Below are 16,862 nucleotides of genomic sequence, written 5' to 3'. Positions count from 1 at the left end.
AAGTCTGAGAGAATACTAAAAATATAAACTAAAAATTTTATATATTACAAGAACTTTGCAAATAACTTAGGAATATAAGTTTATTTTATCAATGATTTTGTTGTGACCAGCAAAGATTCAGTTTCACAAGTACAATATATCAAATTAATATTTTTACAAAAAGTTTGGTACAAAAATTGTTGATATGAACTTCCACATATGTTCTTAACAAATCTAATGTAGGTTACAAGGTCTGCAGACTGTTGATCTACTGCTTTCCTATACTAGTTCTACCTCAAAAACAAGGAGGACCTAGTGTAGTTAGTGTTATTATTTATATTAGTTATTTTTCTTTTTAGGTCTTTGCAGCTGACTTTGATAGTGGTGCTTTTGGAAAAGTTGAATATGCTATTATTGGTTCAGATTATGCTGGAACATTTGTCATTGGAAAGTCTGACGGTATTATATATATAAAAAAACCTATTGCTTTATTAAATGAACAAACATTTTCATTAAAACTAAAGGCTACAAATATGAACATGGAAGGACAAGCCATGGTTTATCTAACTGCTGTAACTGAAGAAGGGCCACCAAAGTTCGTATTGAATAAATTCACTTTCAATGTCAGTGAAAATAATAACCCAAAAGATGTACTAGGGAATTGTAAAGCCATTAGCTTGGACACAATTACTTATAGCATTGAACGAGGAAATGACCTTAAGTTATTTGAAATTGACACAAGAAATGGAAACCTAAGATCTACTTCAAGTTTAGATGCTGAGAAGCAAGTACAATATATAATTTACATTCGTGCAGCAGACTTAAGCGAACGCTTTGCTGAGGCAAGTGTTGAAATTAACGTTATAAATGTGAACGACAACAGTCCATTTTTCAAAGCTGCTATAAATAATGTTATTGAAGCGGTAGTACTAAGATCTCTTGCTGTTGGAATACCCATTGTTGATGTACAGGGAGTTGATAATGATGTTGGTGATAGTCTGTCCTACAAAATTAATTCAGGTCCAGCTCGTGGTATTTTTCATATAGACAATAATGGAGTGATTCGAGCTTTAACATCGCTCAAAATGCTTTCTTTGGACACAAATATAAATGAATTTGAAATATCAGCAAAAGATTCACAAGGATTAGAAAGTTCTGCTCAGATACGTGTTGTTCTTGTCAATTATCGTCCTGGGGGTATAATTGTTCGCAGCGTTGGAGAAATGCATTTGCCAAGTCATGGGGAAATAATTAAAGATTTAGGAAATCAATACCCAAGAGCATCTTTTAAAATTATTTCACCTTTATATAATCCATTTATCATTGATGAAAGCACTGGTTACATTTCTTTAAAAGAACCATTGGACTATGAAAAAACAACACAATATACAATCATTGTTCAAGAAAGAAACACCCAGTCAGAGCATGAGTATGTAAATTACAATGTTCGCATTCAAGTGCTCGACTACAATGATAATGCACCTAAGTTTTACATGACTTCATTTCTTGGTAAAGTTAACAAAAATGCTCAACCAGGTACACCTGTTATTAAGCTTATTGCAAAAGATGAAGATAGCGGTGATGCTGGTATATTTGGATTTGAAATTATCAGTGAAAACATTCCATTTTCAATTGATCCAGTCACATCTGAAATTAAAACAACATCTTTTTATCTTACTGAAAACTGGTATAATATTAGTGTGATTGCTTCTGATAAGGGCCAACCATCTTTGAGCAGCAGTCCTGTAACCATTTTTATTAAGACAGGAGAAAATCCTCCTGAATTCCAAAAAGATCTTTACCAGTTTAGTGTGAAAGAGAATTCTCATGCTGGTTATACTATTGGTGTTGTGTCTGCAAGGAGCTTGTCTGGTATAACTATACAATATAGTATTGAAGGAAATGTTGATAATTTGTTTGTCATAAATGCTCAAGGTGCAATTACACTTCAAGGAGCTCTTGATTTTGAATCTGGAGATTCTTCATACTCCCTCACAGTACAAGCAAGTGAAATAAGTTCAAAACCTTTAAAGTCGATTACAAATGTGATTATCCAAGTTATAAATGTTAATGATAATTCTCCAGAGTTTAGTATGGCTGAGTATAGAAGTAAAAGTATAATGGAGAATGTTCCTGTTGGGCATACAGTAATGAAAGTTAAAGCAACAGACTGTGACTGCAGTCAGACATGTGAGTGTGCAGGTGGACTACTTGTTTACAGCATGGATAAGTTTAGTGACACATTTCGTATTGACCATGTAACTGGTGAGATTAAAATTATACGAAGTCTTGATTATGAAACAATCAGCGAATACCGGTTTCAAGTCAAGGTGAAAGATACAGGAGTTAATACAAATACTGGATTGGCTGATGTTGTAATTAATGTTGCTAATGTAAATGACAATTCACCAAAATTTATACCTGATAATGGAGTAGTGTCTATTGCTGAAAACATTCAGAGAGGAACTATTGTTATTACAGTCCAGGCTCAAGATTTGGATGGAGATGTTATTAAGTATGATTTATCTTCTCAAGATAACAATAATTTTGAAATTGGAAAAGATACCGGTGTTGTTAGAATAACTACAGTGAACAATCCATCATTTTTAAGAGATAATTACATTTTGAATATTACTGCAACCGATGGCATTAATATCGGATATTTTGCACTTAAAGTTATTATTGAAGATATTAATGATAATAGCCCTATTTTTCGAAAATGTTCACAGTATAAGGCAGCTGTGCCCGAGCAAATGCCAATAAATACAAAAGTTATTCAAGTTTTTGCATCTGATTTAGATCGAGGTCGTAATGGAGAAGTCGAATATGATATTCAAGAAACTCAAAAAGATAATCCAAATAAATTTTCTGCAGATTTTAAAATTGATAACACAACTGGTGTTATAACAACAAATAAAGTTTTTGATAGAGAAATAAAAAGTAGCTATATTGTACTTGTAATAGCTCTTGATGGAGGTCATGGAAGAGATCCAGCTGAACGCAATTCAGGTAGTTGTCAACTTGAGATACAAATTGAAGATATCAATGATCACAGTCCTATTTTCTCAGTTCAAAAGTATGACATATCTATTGCTGAAAACACGCCTATAGATAGTGTAGTTTTAGAAGTTAGTGCCCAGGACCAAGATGAAGGGAAAAATGCTCTTATAACATACTCAATTAAGCCAAACGTCATTACATCTAATTTTAAAATTGATTCAAATTCAGGCGTAATTCTCATAGCTGAATCTTTAATTGGTAAGCAAGAGAGATACAGTTTTCAGGTTTTAGCTACGGACAGTGGTACTCCATCTGCTAGCTCAAATGTTGAAGTTGTTATTTATGTTCAGCCATCAAATCCTCCTAAATTCACTATGTTATCTTTTAAGGCATCTATCCAAGAAGATAGAAAGCCCGGTGAAAATGTTTTAAAACTAGAGGCTAAATCTCAAATTGAAGGTGACCTAGAAAACAAAATTTTTTACAGTATTCTTCCAGGTAACTTGCCATCAACAAATAAACCTCCCACGTTTATTGTTGATTCAGCATCAGGCGAAATCAAAATAGCTAAAATTCTAGATTATGAAACATTAAACAGCTACGTGCTGACAGTGAGTGCTGCTGACAAAAGAGGTATGAAAACAAATGCAAAAGTGTTTATACAAATTATAGATGTAAATGATAACACACCTTTATTTGTATTAAGTACTTATGAGTTTGGTAAAGTAGCAGAAGGTAAAAGTGCTGGAGTCATTGTAGAGCAAGTAAATGCAACTGATGCTGACTCAGATATAAACGGAAAAGTGTTGTACTCTTTAGAACCAAGTGCAGAGGCAGATATGTTTAGCATTGACCCAGTAACAGGGCAGATTCGTACTAAAGTTGTGTTTGATCGAGAAATAACTCCAAAGTTAACATTTAATGTCAAAGCAGAAGATCAAGCCATTGGTAAACGACTAAGTAGTGTAGTGTATGTTACCATACAAATCACAGATGTTAATGATAATGAACCTTACTTTGAAAAAAAAATTTATAATGAAACGTTAGATGAAAACAAAAAAATTGGCTCAAAAATTCTTGAACTTTATGCTAAAGACAAAGATGCAGGAGAACACTCAAAACTTAATTATTACATTATTTCTGGTAATGAAAGAGGTTACTTTGGAACTGAATCTGTCCATCGTGTGGATGGTTCTAGCATTGGATTTGTTACAGTAGCTAAATCCCTTGATAGAGAAGACATAGAAGAGTTTGCTTTACAAATTACTGCAAGTGATTCTAAGTACAATGCTTTTGCTTGGGTTTACATTAAGGTATGATATGTTTATACGCATTTGGTTATACCATTCCACACATTTGTTTAAATCATATTATTTAATAATATTAACAAAATTACAAATATAAAATTTTAGACGCACTTTTAGAATTTTGTGACACACAAAAGTGCCACCGCACTGTGGTTAAGAATCACTGGTATAAACAAATCATAAGTGTGACAAAAAATTATGAGTGGAATGTATAAACAAACCTATAAACATTTGTTTATATGTTCCACACATTCGTTTATACGTTCCACACATTTGTTTATACGTTCCACACATTTGTTTATACATTCCACTCATAATTTTTTGTCACACTTATGATTTGTTTATATCAGTGATTCTCAACCACTGTGCTGTGGCACTTTTGTGTGTCACAAAATTCTAAAAGTGTGTTTAAAATTTTATATTTATAATTTTGTTAATATTATTAAATAAAATGATTTAAAAAAAAAATACTTTTGACAGAATAGATTTTTAAATCCATAAAAAATTTCCATTAAAAATTTTGAAATCATCAAAAGTGTGCAGCAATAAAGAAAGGTTAAGAATCACTGGTTTATATATTCCTCACTTATAATATTATTTGTACATAAATCATGATGATAATGGTGGTGATGATTATGATGATTATGGTGATGATGGTGATGAGAATAATGATGATAATGGTGGTGGTGATTATGGTGATGATGATGATGATGATGATGATGATTATGATGATGATGATGATGATGATGATGATGATGATGATGATGATGATGATGATGATGATGATGATGATGATGATGATGATGATGATGATGATGATGATGATGATGATGATGATGATGATGATGATGATGATGATGATGATGATGATGATGATGATAATGATGATGATATTCATATTGATAATCATGGTTGTTACATAATCTTATTGAGCTCTGCTGAAAACTCCAGCCTGTTCAGAGTAAAATTTAACATTGAGTAAAATTTAACAGAGTAAAATTTAAGCATTGTGTTTAGATATGAAAGAGTTTGTTTATGAATTTGTGAATTTTGCTACCCAATAATTTTTTGAGAAGTCTTTTGTCCGAGACTGCTTAATTTTTAAATAATTTTTTAACTAAATTTAGATTAAGATTTTTAACTTTAGATTAGAGATGTTAATGACAATGATCCTGTCTTTGATGAGTCACTTTACAATAGCACTATTATAGAAAATTCAAAAAGTGGAATATTTGTCATTAAAGTGCATGCAACAGATAAAGACACTGCTTCTGTCCAACTTCCTATCACTTATTCTCTTTCTCTGGAAATTCAAGGCTACTTTATTATTGATAAAAACACGGGAGAAATTTCTACAGGTCTTTTTCTACATTCTTTTTTAGCTAATTTTTTTATTTAATTTATTCCATTAATTTATGTATTACCTCAATAATTGGCCTTTGTGTTTTTCATTAAAAAAATTTAAGTAAAGAACAACTTTTTAAAAAATTACACAAAAAAAAGTTGTTTCAAAAATTGTCAAAAACAAATTATTCTCATATGACAACAAAAAGTGTTAGCCAACCTGATGGCACCAGATCATTCATTTTAAATTAAAAAAAATTATTTTTTAATTGATGTCAGTTGTTTTTTAATTTTTCTTTTATGCTTATTATATTATTGTTTTTTATTTGTTCATTTTTATTATTTAAAAACTCATTTATATTTTTACTGCTGTTTATTTTAAGTTAGGAAAGTTATAAAAATCTTTGCATAATAAATATAAAAAAAAATTTGTGGAGGTAAATATCATTTTGATTAAAAATAATTTTAATCAAAATGACATTTACCTCCATTAAATAATTATTAAAAATACTGTTGGTAAACTAAAATTGCTGGTAAAGTTCACCAAAATTATATGCATAAAACATAAAAAGGAAAATTGGTATTTAGATAAATTATTATTATTTTTTAAATTTATAAGTACAAAAGTTTCTAGATTGAGATTTGCTTAAATTTACTTGGTGTCCTCATGCGGCAAATAAATCTCACCCTGCCCCTTAAATGCCATTGTTTATTTAAATTAATTCTAAAATAGCATATATCCAACAAAAAGCTTTTTTAACTAACATTCTATTCAACTAAAATTGTCAAGCCAAGCAAGTTATTTGAAAGCTGTCAAGCTATTGGTTTAAATAATTATTTTTTTTTTTACTTTTTTTTTTTAATGTTTCAAAGAACAATTTTGTGCAACAATGTTTTGTGCTTTAAATATCATATTTAATGCAATTTTAAAACTCAATAAATTTATTTAAAGTTTACACAAAAATTTATTTTATGATAAAACTATATTACAAAACTATATATATATATAAAGAAAAAATGATATATCATTTTTTTTATATTATATACAAAATCTGTATTAAAAAGTTTTAATAAATTTTTGAAGTATTTAAAAAAAAAAAAAAAATCTTCCATTAAATACATTTAAAATATTTTATTTCAGACAATTGTCAATTAAAAAGTTAAAATGTGCTAAGAGGAATGTGGAAATTGTTTAAATAGTTTTGTCATAAAAATCAAACACTATTAGACATATTTTTTATTTTACATAATATAAAAATAAAAAATAAATATTAAAAAAACAATTTGTTTACTCAAGTTTATTGAAAGCAGTTGTTTAAACTATTTAGAAAAACTTTAAAAGCGAAGTGCACAATTAAAATAGATCTGCCAATAGATATTTGCCTAAATTCTCAACATCACAAAACGGCTGCATAAAATTTTTCCTGGCTAATGCCCTAGACTAAATCTAATATATCATTACAAAGGTTGCCTTAACTCTCTTAATGCTAGTAATCAACGTTCATTGATCTCTGCTAAATATCTTCTAACATTTATTATTGTTGTTACCGTAATAATATAATAATAATAGTTACCGTTTACCAATATAATAATATTGTTACCAATATAATAATACCGTTTACCAATATAATAATATTGTTACCGTTTTATTATTGTTACCGTAATAATATAATAATAATAGTATTGTAATATATTGGTATTTTTAATTAGTTATCATTTAATTAGTAGTTTTTTTTTTTTTTTTTAATGTTTTGAAGCTATTATTTTATAGCTTGTTGTCATGACAACATTCTTGTTTTAGTCCTAAAATTTTGAGAATATAGGGACAACTGAATAAGCGCGAACTGGCATAAGTGCAAAGTAGTTCCAGAAATTGACATAAGTGCAAAATGCCAATTCGCACTTATGTTAATATTTGTAATTTTATTTAGGCACTTATGCCAGTTCATACTTATGCCAGTTTTTGTGACAGCTTCGCACTTATGCCAGTTTGCACTTATGCCTATTTGCACATATGCCAATTTGCACATATGTCAATGCTTGCAAATTTATTTAGCGCATTTATGCCAATTCACGCTTATGCCGCTTTGCACTTATTCCTTTTGCAGCTGCTTAGAACTTATGTCAGTTCACACTAATGCCAGTTTGCACTTATGCCAACGTTTGCAAATTCTTTTGGCACACTTATGTCAATTTGAGGGCTCCAAGTAAAACAGCTGTATCTACCAAATTATAAGTTTTCAGGAGAGTTAGAAAATGTCATAGTCATTTAAGTTAAAACAAAACCAACTGTTAATAAACAAGTGGACCATATATATATATATATATATATATATATATATATATATATATATATATATATATATATATATATATATATATATATATATGTATATATATAGACACACACACACACACACACACACACACACACACACACACACACACACACACACACACACACACACACACACACACAAATATATTTATATATATATATATGTATATATATTTATATACATATATATATATGTATGTGTATATATATATATATATGTATATATATATATATATGTATGTATATATATATGTTTGTATATATATGTATATATTAATTAATAAATAAGACAAATATTTAAATTTTTTGTGCTTAAAAGAAATTTTGGATGCATAAAGTAAAGTATTTTTATTTTATAGGGTTAATGCATTTTGATAGAGAACAAAAATCTATGTATACATTTACTGTATATGCATTTGATGGGGAACGAACAGGATCTTCCACTATCAAAATTATAATTACAGATGTAAATGATGAAGCCCCAAAGTTTAATGATGGGCCGTATTTACGTGTTGTGCAAGAAAATCAAAAAGAAGGTGCAATTGTTGGCTATGTCACTGCAACAGATCAAGATGAAGGTGAAAATTCCATTATTACTTATTCACTATTGCAAAGTGCAGAACGATTTGTCATTGATCCAAACACTGGATTGATAAGGACTTCAAAAGTCTTAGATCGTGAAAGTGATAAATTCAATAATTTCACAATAATTGTGGCTGCCACAGATCAAGGTGGAAAAAATTCTCTTACAAGTTCTGTTGAAGTTATAATACTAGTAACTGATGCAAATGATCAATACCCTTACTTTGTGCCAAAAGTTTATGAAGCAACTCTTCTAGAGTGCACATTTATTGGTGATCATGTCACAACAGTGACTGCAAAAGATGATGATGAAATCAATACAGTTAATACAGAACTTATTTATTCAATAACAAGTGGAAATACTCCACGTAGGTTTCGCATTGATCCTGACACTGGTCTTATAACTGTTGCCCATAGATTAGATTATGAAAAAGAAAAGCGATATGATTTATACATTAGTGTAAGAGATAAAGGTTTGCCACAGTTAATTGGCAGAGAAAATGCTACTGTTACTGTTCTTATTAATGACTGCAATGATAACAGTCCGCAGTTTGAGTTGCCAACTTACCAAGGAGGTGTAAAAGAGGATGTTAAAATTGGTTTTGTATTGATTGAAGCAACAGCAACTGACAGTGATATTGGTGTAAATGGAATGTTTGATTTTTTTATTGTGGATGCAGATGAAAACTATCATTTTACTATTGTGAAAAAAAGCAGTTTAGAGCAAAATGTTGCTTTGATAAAAGTGGACTGGAGGTTAGATAGAGAAAAACAAAACCAATATACTTTTAGAATAGCTGCAAAAGATCATGGTGAACCACCCTTGACAGGATATGCTCAAGTTATCATAAATATTATTGACATAAATGATAATGGACCAATTTTTGTTCCTCCTGATTTTTGTGGAAAGATTAAAGAAGAATTTAAAGGGGAGCAAATGGTTACTACCATAGAAGTAAATGACCCTGATGATAAGGGAAACCAATGCCCCTGTGACTTTGAGCTTGTTGATGATCCTTCAAAAATGTTTTACTTGGAAAAAACAAACATCAACAACAAAGCTATAATTAAAACAACTTCAACCTCTATTTTTGACAGAGATATGCCAAATCAACAACTTTATGTGCTAAGGGTGTCTGCTACAGACAATGGTTCTCCACCACTTAAAAGTTTCACATATGTTTATGTTGAGGTTGAAGATGTCAAAGATAATAGTATTATTGATGGAGGATTGTTAAATATTGACTTGAATGCATACAATGGCAAGTTTATTGGAGGACGCATTGGCTATGTTTATATTAATGATTATGACATTCTACTTGACAGTGATCATATAATTGTTACAAGTGGAAATGCAGTCAAATCAAAGTATTTTACTATTGATAGTAGTGGAATGATAAGTGCTACGTCTTTTCTTCCCCTTGGTGAGCATGAACTTAAAATACAATCAACAGAGCGTAAAGTAAATGGAAAGACAGTAATTAGCAAAGTCATTGTATCAGTAAAAGAAATTACAGAACAGGCAACTAAAAACAGCATTGCAATTCGCATTACTGGTATGCAAAAAAATTTAACTTGCAAGGAAATACCTTATCCTGATATGGCACCATTTTTAGCACAGTTACTCAATGTTGATATCACCCAAATAAAAATTTTCAGTGTCATTGAGATTCCTTCTCTCTACAGAGGAGTAGATATTCGCTTTTATGTCAGGCGGTTTATAGAAAGTGAGACTGACTACTTGCTTCCAATTGAAATTATTGCTAAGTTGACCCCTCACATTCACAAGATTGAACAGTTTGTTGGTAAGTTAGTCAAGTTTTTATGTTTAATTGTTACATAATAAATTAGTTTCAACATAAATTTCAAAAAAAGAATTTTTTAATAGGGGGACAAGTTCACAGTGTTGGTGTTGATCCATGTGCAAAAGAGCCATGTACAGTGGGTTTTTGTTACAATGATGTATCTGCATCTAGTCAATATACTATTGTTACTGATAAAAATGGTATTATTCCTCCTAAACCATCTGCCAGAATATTTATTTCTATGGATGTTCATGATGTGGCTGTTTGTGTGTCAGAGATACGCAAGGTAAAGGTTTCTTTAAAACATCATTTTAGAAAACCTAATTTATTTATATATGTGTATATATATGTGTGTGTGTATATATATATATATATATATATATATATATATATATATATATATATATATATATATATATATATATATATATATATATATATATATATAAACCTTCCTGGGAAGCGCGTGCAGTCACAAGCCTTGTTTGTCCATGCCTAAAGTAATTTTTTAGACAAATTGACCATGTTTTCATATAGTAAACTTTATAAGAATTTGTGACAAAACTATAAGAAACTAGAGAGAATAAAACTGCAATACTTAAAGAAAGGAAACAAAGACTATACAAAATAGAAAATCTAAGTAAAATAAGTTAAAAAAATTGAATATTAAAAAAAGTTGTCAAAAAAATAATATACCTAAATATTTTACTGTTTTTGTTTTCTTATTTTTAGGGCGTTTGTTATTTTCCACTACCAAAATTGATATAAATCAAAGAAAAAAACCAGATAAGAATATAACGAAAATAAAAACATTTTTTGATACACAATTTTTTGGCGACTTTTTTTGTCAGTATATTAAGAAAAGACATTATTTGCGCTAGAAACATCGACAATTTAAATTTGTTTTTTGAATGTTTTTGCTAAACTTTACTGTTTTTATCAATGCACTAGAAAGCGAGACAAACTAATTTATTTGTAAAAAAAAAAAATTTTTCAACAAGTTTTTAATGTAAAAAAATAAAAAGTCATTAATACTTATATTCAAATATAAAATATTTGGTTTTTACTACCCCCATGGAAATGAACTATTATTATTGACGATGCTCCAAAAGCTTGTGGGCTAGTGCATTATTAATTTATTAAACTTTTTAACGAAATTTTTAGGAGCCTATGTAAAACTTTTTTTTATTCTTTTAAATTTAAATATGTTTTTTTCACCAACTTGTATCAAGTTCAGTAGCTAAAAACAACAACCACTCTTAAAAAAAAAAATACGAAATGGTATGAAATTTTATAATTAAAAAATTAAAAAATTTTTTTTTTTTTAATTATTAAATTTTCTAGTTAATTTAATTAAAACTTGATATTTCATTTCAATTTTGTTTCCATTTTTAAAATAGTTTTTTTTTTCTCAGTAGTTTAGCTTTGTACTGCAAATTATTGAAACGCTTTATAAGTAAAAAAGATTCAAACTGCCGTGGTCAGTGTGTCTAAAAAAATTACTTTAAACGTGGATGAACAAGGCGTGCGACAGCACACGCTTCCCGGGAAGGCTTTTATATATATTTTTTATTTCCATTTTTTAAAATAGTATATATACATTTGTTTATTTATATATATATATATATATATATATATATATATATATATATATATATATATATATATATATATATATATGACAGCAGGTTTTGGGCTACAGAGAACGCCACTAAAGCCACACTATATTAGGAAAAGTATTGTCTGTATATGTGCATATATATGTATATATATAAGTGTGTGTGTATATATATATACACATATGTATATATATATATGTATATATATATATATATATATATATATATATATATATATATATATACACACACACACACACACACACACACACAGTGGTTTTCAAAAATAAAAGGTCGCTTTGATTTTTTGTGACAGTTATTTAGTCATCTCTTAATTAATTTTTTGAATTATAAGTAGTTAAAAATTGTTTTTAATTTTTAAGTTCAATCAATTTAGTCAATCAGCTTTCTAATGATATATAATACTTATCATTCCTATTTATCCTTTTGGAGTAATTTAATGGTAAATTAAAGCAACCTTGATAATTATATAATAAAAAATGTGTCAAAATGAGGTCAGTTAATTTAAACTTAATATCCTTTAAATTAGTTATATGATAATCCTGAAAATTTGTATTGGCTTGGACCAAAATAAATTTGTAATAAAAAATTTCTAACCAGTATTTCAAGAGATATCTCAATTGGTAAATTCTTACGACACCAGAAGCAGATATTCAGCATCACAAAAAGTCAAATGACAAATAGTCGGTCTATCCAAAGATAACACAAAATATCAACAAGAAATAGAAAGAATATGTGTTGTTTCACAAAGCTGTGTCTAAACCATAATAAAAAATCAAAAACTTTTAAATGGGGTAAAAGATTCACCAAGAATTTGCAAGCCTTCAAAATCTAATTCTAGGCATCAAAGTTTATTGTATTGAAGGGTAAATGAAGATCCTAAAATTAGCTAGCAAGAACTGTCAGCTGAGTTTAATAATAAGGCTGGTTATGTTATAGCACAGTTAAAAGGTATTTTAATAAAAATGGTCTTAACTGTCATGTTGCTGCCAAAAAAAAAAAAAACTTTTAAGGGTGACAGATAGGAATAAAAGATCTAAGTGGTTTAAAGAAAGACCACTGGTCAGTAAAAGATTGGTCTAAGGTCATTATTTAAGATAACATTTTTGTGATAAATTAAATTTTGAGTTGGTTAATCTTAAATCAAGAATTATTGTTCTTGGTACACAAAATCTTTCCTTATATTTTTATGAAAAATTAGTTCATAAAAATATAAGGAAAGATTTTGTGTACCAAGAGTATGAAGCAAAACTGTTTGATTTTGTTTTTTTATTTTTTGCATTGTAATATTTCATAACAATCAAGTAAATTTTTTTTTTCAGCACATGATAAATTTTTTTTTAATTTTTTAATTCAAAAAGAAACATGTGAGATGTTTTTTGTTTTTTTTCAGCACATTTTCTATAAGCAGAAAAAGATGATAAGATCAGTATGATTTTATCACCTTTTCCTGCTTATAGAAAATGGCACCCAACTTTAAAAAAAATCAAGATCAAGTATGGGTTAGAGTTGCTTTTGTTAATGACACTGTTAAAGATTTTCTAAAGGTCTCTAAAACCTAACCTTCTGAGATAAATTACAAGATTTAGTAATCTGAGAACAATGTGTCCAGAACTTTTCGTATTGATTTCATGCAATAGTAAAAAAACAATTATTCTCAACAGTGAAAATAACACAAGAAATGATTAAATTAAAAAAGTAGCAAAAAAAAAAAAGAGTGTAGTCTTAAAGAGAAAGAAAACAGTAAAAAAAAAAGTGATTTTTTTGAAAAGGTGCTAAATGAATTTACATAAAAGAATAGTCATGGGATTTAAATCTGATTTCACATTAGATTGATGAATTGATATGTAAGTATATGCCCAGGATAGGCATGTGACTTTATAAGACAGCATGTGACTTTTGGTGTTGTTGCAAATCATAGAATATTCGTCACCAAAAAAAGAAATTCGAATTTGAAATAATTTAGTTTTGCAAAAAGCCAGTAAGTTTTGTTAACTTTACAAGAGGTAACAAATAAAAATGTGCTTTAAAGAATGTTTGCATATATATCATAGGTTGAAACATTTAGGTGATGGTAGGTGGTGGTGGTTTATTATGTTCAACATTTTCAGATACTTCAGTCATGCTTTCAGAGAACTTTACTTAATCATAGATAGTGTATTACAACCTAAGCATAAGGTTCCTCAGTCCCTCTAATTACCTTAATTAACAAAGTGGCTCGTCCATGTGCAACATGGACGAGCCACTTTGTTAACTTAGCGCATAATTAAGAGTTAATACTCTTAAGAGCTCATCAAGAGTTAATACTCTTACAGTTGTTGATGAAAATAGCCTCTTTAAGAACCACCTCAGAACAGAGTTATAGAAACTATACCAACAGGCAGCTTTAGAACCATGAAATTGAGTTTTAGAGTTTTACCCTTATTATGAATAAGTCTTGCACAGTAAATGTTGCACTAAAGGAGATAATAGGTAGAGTTGCCACTTACACTATCATAGCCACAAAAACCCATGATTAGAGTCAAGAAGATCCAGTGTTCATAATCCAAGGCAGGACATAATGCGACATAAGCTTACATCTACACCAGCCTGATGATGAAGAAGGGGTGTGAGACTGGTCAAAAGAACTTTTTTGCTTACCTTTAAAGTACTTTGCCTTGGAACAATGATGTTCCAAGAACAATGATTAACAAGGGTTTATGACTATGTACTATATTGGCTTTTTAAGTAAATCAAGTTCAATTTTTTCATTTTCAAAACAATGCACCTAAACACTTGAAGTCCTTGAAATGCCATTGAAAAATATTTTCAAGAGCTTTTAAATTAGAAGAGAGTTATAATTATCAAAAAGTTAAAAAAAAGTCGCATTATAAAAGTTGTCCATAAATAGGATTGGCCATTATTTAGAACTGGATAGTTTTAATTATTTTTATTTTTAAAAAATATTTTAGGTTGATTTGTGTAAAGAAGGTCCTGAAAATCCTTGTCTAAATGGTGGAACATGTTATCCAATTCTTCCTTCCGGTTATCGATGCAAATGTATACAAGGTTTTGATGGTCTGCAGTGCCAACTCTCAACCAGATATTTTGAAAAAGATGGATTTTTCTTGTTAAAACCAATCAGCTACTTTTATGAAGGAACTATATCATTTGAGTTTTCAACATTAGACAGTAATGGACTTATATTTTATCATGGTCCTACAATATCAGGTATATAAATTATACTTTATCTTTATTAAGTTCTTTAAATAATTTATTGTATAAACTATTTAAAGAACTTAATAAAGTTTTTTCAATATTTTAATATAACTGTCCCTATTTTAACACTGACAGTAATTTTATTTATCAATTTGAAACAATGCAACTCTGTATAAACATTTATAATAATAAATAAATAAATATAAAATACAAAAAATATAATACCAACTTCAGGGCTAACTAAATTAAATCCTCTTCTAAACCCCAACCTAATGCCATAGTGGTGTAGTTGTGAGCACTCGCTTTATAAGCAAGTAGTTCCAAGTTTGATGTACACCTAGTGTTTTGAAGTTAAATGTTGAGAGAGGGATGTAATTTTGATAAAGTAGCCTCCTCGACTGTAGTGACCCACTTGGCCTCAGGGATGTAAATAACATCCCTGAGGCCAAGTGAAAAAAAAAAAACTAATGACCAGGGCAGTTTTTTATAACTTTGGCCCTAGCTAAATTTGTAGTTTTTCAAATCATTGCCCTAGTTAAATAGTGTTATATTATATGGTTATTAGCATGGGCTAGATAATTATTTGTTTTATTATGTTGTTTACTGTTTTTGTAAAAAAAAATGTGTTTTAACATTCAAAATATTTTCATCAAAAAAATTTAAGATTTGTTTATTAAACTTATACGGATATAAAATTAAACAACATTTGTTTACATTGATTTGTTTACATTGAGATGTTTACATTTAATATAGTTTAGTAAGACATTTTATTTTCTTAAAGTGTTTACCTTTTCAGTAATTGATTTTGCAGATTCAGCTTGAGTATCAGTTTTAATCTGATAATTTTTTTATTTTCTCCTGAAGACCAAAGGATAAAGTTGAGGAGGCTACTTATATATTTTATGAATACGCTCACTGATTTTAAGGTACAAAAACCTCTCATTTGGTCTTTTGGATTTATTTTAAAAAACCTTGCAATTAATTTGAAATTTGTTTTGAAATTATTGCTAATAGTTTATTTTCTTCAGTGTTTAGAAAACTATAACAATTATCTTTTCCCTCAAGAAAACTCAAAGAAATTCAGAAAAATCAGAGCTTAATAAAATAATTCAAAATAATGTAATTATAAAATAATAATATTTCGTAAAATTGCCGAAGTTTGGTCACTTAAGTTTTAAATATTCAAATCTTAGGCATAAATAATCATTTTTGAAATTTTTTTGAAAATTTAAAAACAATTTTATCGTTAATTTAATTTATATTGTAAAAATTAAAAATAAAAACAAAAACTAGTATTCAATATTTTGTTTCAAATGATAAATAAGAGACTGATAATTGTGTAATGTATGTATGTATATTGTTTTTTCATTTTGCGACGCATTGTTGCAATAAGTGACCAAAGTTATAGTATTTTAAGATTTCACTAATTTTAAAGAAAAAAAGTACTTAATATTTAAAATCAATTTTTTTTTTACAAATATTGTTGATTTAAAGACAAACTTAAAAGTCCTAATAATATTAGTGTTAAATTTATTCACTTTATTCAATACTTTGCTCATTGTTGATTTCAACAGTGTGCATAATTTCAAAATTCTTGTTTTGCAAATGAATTATTTCAGCAGATGAATAAACATAATTTTTTTATAATACTTATTCATGAAATGATAAC

General features: G+C 28.4%; 1 protein-coding gene across 1 annotated transcript in view; it reads left to right on the top strand.

Annotated features, from left to right (window-relative positions):
* The window catches only part of LOC100197476 (protocadherin-like protein), a 61,951-nt gene that overhangs the window by 17,928 nt on the left and 27,161 nt on the right, over positions 1 to 16,862 (top strand). The window contains exons 10-14 of the mRNA XM_065820198.1: positions 339 to 4,292; positions 5,434 to 5,644; positions 8,328 to 10,355; positions 10,439 to 10,641; positions 14,947 to 15,205. Coding sequence (XP_065676270.1) covers positions 339 to 4,292; positions 5,434 to 5,644; positions 8,328 to 10,355; positions 10,439 to 10,641; positions 14,947 to 15,205 — 6,655 coding nt within the window. The remainder of the gene's footprint in view (positions 1 to 338; positions 4,293 to 5,433; positions 5,645 to 8,327; positions 10,356 to 10,438; positions 10,642 to 14,946; positions 15,206 to 16,862) is intronic.

The sequence above is a fragment of the Hydra vulgaris genome, chromosome 15, assembly GCF_038396675.1.
Source record: "Hydra vulgaris chromosome 15, alternate assembly HydraT2T_AEP".
Classification (NCBI taxonomy): Eukaryota; Metazoa; Cnidaria; class Hydrozoa; order Anthoathecata; family Hydridae; genus Hydra; species Hydra vulgaris.
This window is presented reverse-complemented; position numbering and strand designations above follow the sequence as displayed.